Here is a 2,274-nt window from a genome sequence, read left to right on the forward strand (position 1 = left end):
ACGGAAAGGGTCCACACCGTGAGCCACAGGGAGATGCATGCATTCAGTTGAGAATTATGTCCGTCGCTAATTTCCCTGGGGACTTGCAGAGATTATGGGAATTTCAACAACACACGTTCGATGGTTCAGAAGAAGAGTACATGATGACGAAACTGCGGAAGCTCTTGGCGACCGTAGCAGATATCTGTAGTTGCGGGGATTAATAAAGACAGAAAACCGATTTCGCTGTGGTTTCATCTAGTCAACACCGTTTCAAACATCCCGCAACGGTGCGAACGTTCTTCATTCCCGGAACATTGTTGGACAGCATGTTTGGATTCTTTTTTTGTTCAGACAGGGGTCTCGTGCAGTACGGCGTAGCCGGAACCTATGCAGAGTGAGTAAAACAAAACCAAGTCGGTCCAGTGATGGAGCTTGCTAATATTCCGCTTGCATAATCAATGAGTTGCCTTTGCTCACGTTCCGATAATAATGATTGCGGCATTCCGACAGGCATGAACTGAGCACTGTGACCAGCATAGATCACGGCAACTCAATCAACGAACTGAGCCGGCATGCAGCTGAGTTGAATCAGTATAATTGTGTGCTGCTGAGCATCATGTCATGCATGTAGCGAAAGATATAACAATTCCGGAATCCTTTCTCACCTTGTCAACGCAGGTCAAGCCTCTCATCCTCCAGCAGATCAAACTGGCAAACTCTTTCTCCGATTCGTCAATGCTCTCCTGACGGTAACCTCGAAGTGACCGATCATCTACTCGTGCTGGTTTTTAAGTCTTGGTGCCGGATAGTGAGGGTTGCGAACATGACGTTATGTTTCACAATGCTGAGGAGTTCGTCTCATATCCCAGAGCACCCTTCAAGTTTGTAATTTGATAGCCATGCGCCCTCCGTCCTCCGGTCGGTTTTGCCGTCCAGGCACTGTACCCTGTGCTTGCGTTCCATCCAGTCCAGTCCACCTATCGCACCATCATCTCGAGAATACACCTGCCGCTCCCTTCGGTCACCTCCCACACCCTCCTCCCAACCATCCCGAGGCGCTGGGCAACTTGCTCGAACTCGGCCACGCTCCCTCCAACACCAAAGTAGACGTCCTTGGCGGCTAGGAGGCACACACTCGGTTCGTCTAGTGTCTCCTGGCCGGATTTCGTCACTCGACTTCCAGAACTGGCTGGCTGTTCGAGGGCCCGTCGAATACACCGAGCAAGCGAAGGTACTGCTTCGGGCCGGTAGATAGTCTCGCTTGTCAAGACCAACCCCACCCTACCCCCTACATCCAGCATGTCCCAGTCGCCAGCCCAAAATCGCAGCGAGAGCTTCAGCTTGGTGAGCGAGGCTCGAAAAGAGGACAAGAGGTCCGAGGAGAGCCGGAGGGAAATCGGTTGGCCAGGTGAGACCGGAGGATGGGGGAAACGATACATGGCAGCGGAGGGTGAATATAGATCTAAATCATGCATCAGAACTGTTTGAGAGAAGTGTATGGAAAGATGGGACGGTAGTGGAGGGTAACGTACACCATGTTAAGAGAATGTTCGGGAACGTCATCTGCCTCGCGCTGTGAGTTGGCAGTGTGACGGCAAGTAAGAAGAAAAACTCACGAGCTCAAGAACTGGTAGATTATAGTCTTGCAGGAATACTGCCCTCTCGTGCGCGTCCTCCTTGCCCTCCGACTGAAAGATCTTCGCCAGAAGGAAGAGAGTGGGGAGTGCTGTCCCGGACCCGATCTATCTCATCCGCACCAGTCAGCCTTGGACACCGCAGTGAGAACGAGGCAACGCACTTCAAGGATGCTCCCTTGGCTCAAAGCAGCAGTCCGTCTCTCGTTGTCCGATAGGTAGTTTACCAGGTCAACTGCTCCTTCCCACGTCTTCATCCCACCCTCGTACAGACCCGGGCGCACGTCGCTCCGTTCGTTAAATACCTCTTCAAACTTGCGTTCGTCCACCCCACTGATGTCGCGCCGATGCTCATCCTCGGTATCATGAAGAATGTCGGAGGTTGAAGACTGTGAGAAAGCCGAGGCGAGAATGGACAGTCTTGCGTCGTGGAAGTCCCTGCGTGGAAGGGGAAGAGGCAGGGACGAGAGGACAGTGTAGCTGAGCTCGACCGGCAGGACGCGAATCTAGATGACTAGGCTAAGCACTAGATGTGTTAAGGTGATGGAACGAAGCCTGCGCACCAAGTCCTCAAATGCGATCTCACGAGAAGGGGCCAGGACAGTCCCAGTATGGGAGAATGACGGGTTGGGCGGACATGGATAATAAAGAATGGAAG

At 52.6% G+C, this 2,274-nt stretch overlaps 1 protein-coding gene across 1 annotated transcript; it reads right to left on the reverse strand.

Annotated features, from left to right (window-relative positions):
• Window positions 1-959: 959 nt before the first annotated feature.
• On the reverse strand, window positions 960-2,255 carry DACRYDRAFT_112734 (uncharacterized protein; the record flags this gene model as incomplete). Its single annotated transcript, XM_040769490.1, has 5 exons — window positions 960-1,444; window positions 1,515-1,545; window positions 1,599-1,724; window positions 1,781-2,122; window positions 2,241-2,255. The coding sequence occupies 5 exons, from the start codon at window positions 2,253-2,255 to the stop codon at window positions 960-962; spliced, it is 999 nt and encodes a 332-aa protein (XP_040623366.1).
• Between the last annotated feature and the right edge of the window lie 19 nt (window positions 2,256-2,274).

Source organism: Dacryopinax primogenitus (assembly GCF_000292625.1).
Source record: "Dacryopinax primogenitus strain DJM-731 SS1 chromosome Unknown DACRYscaffold_79, whole genome shotgun sequence".
Classification (NCBI taxonomy): domain Eukaryota; kingdom Fungi; phylum Basidiomycota; class Dacrymycetes; order Dacrymycetales; family Dacrymycetaceae; genus Dacryopinax; species Dacryopinax primogenitus.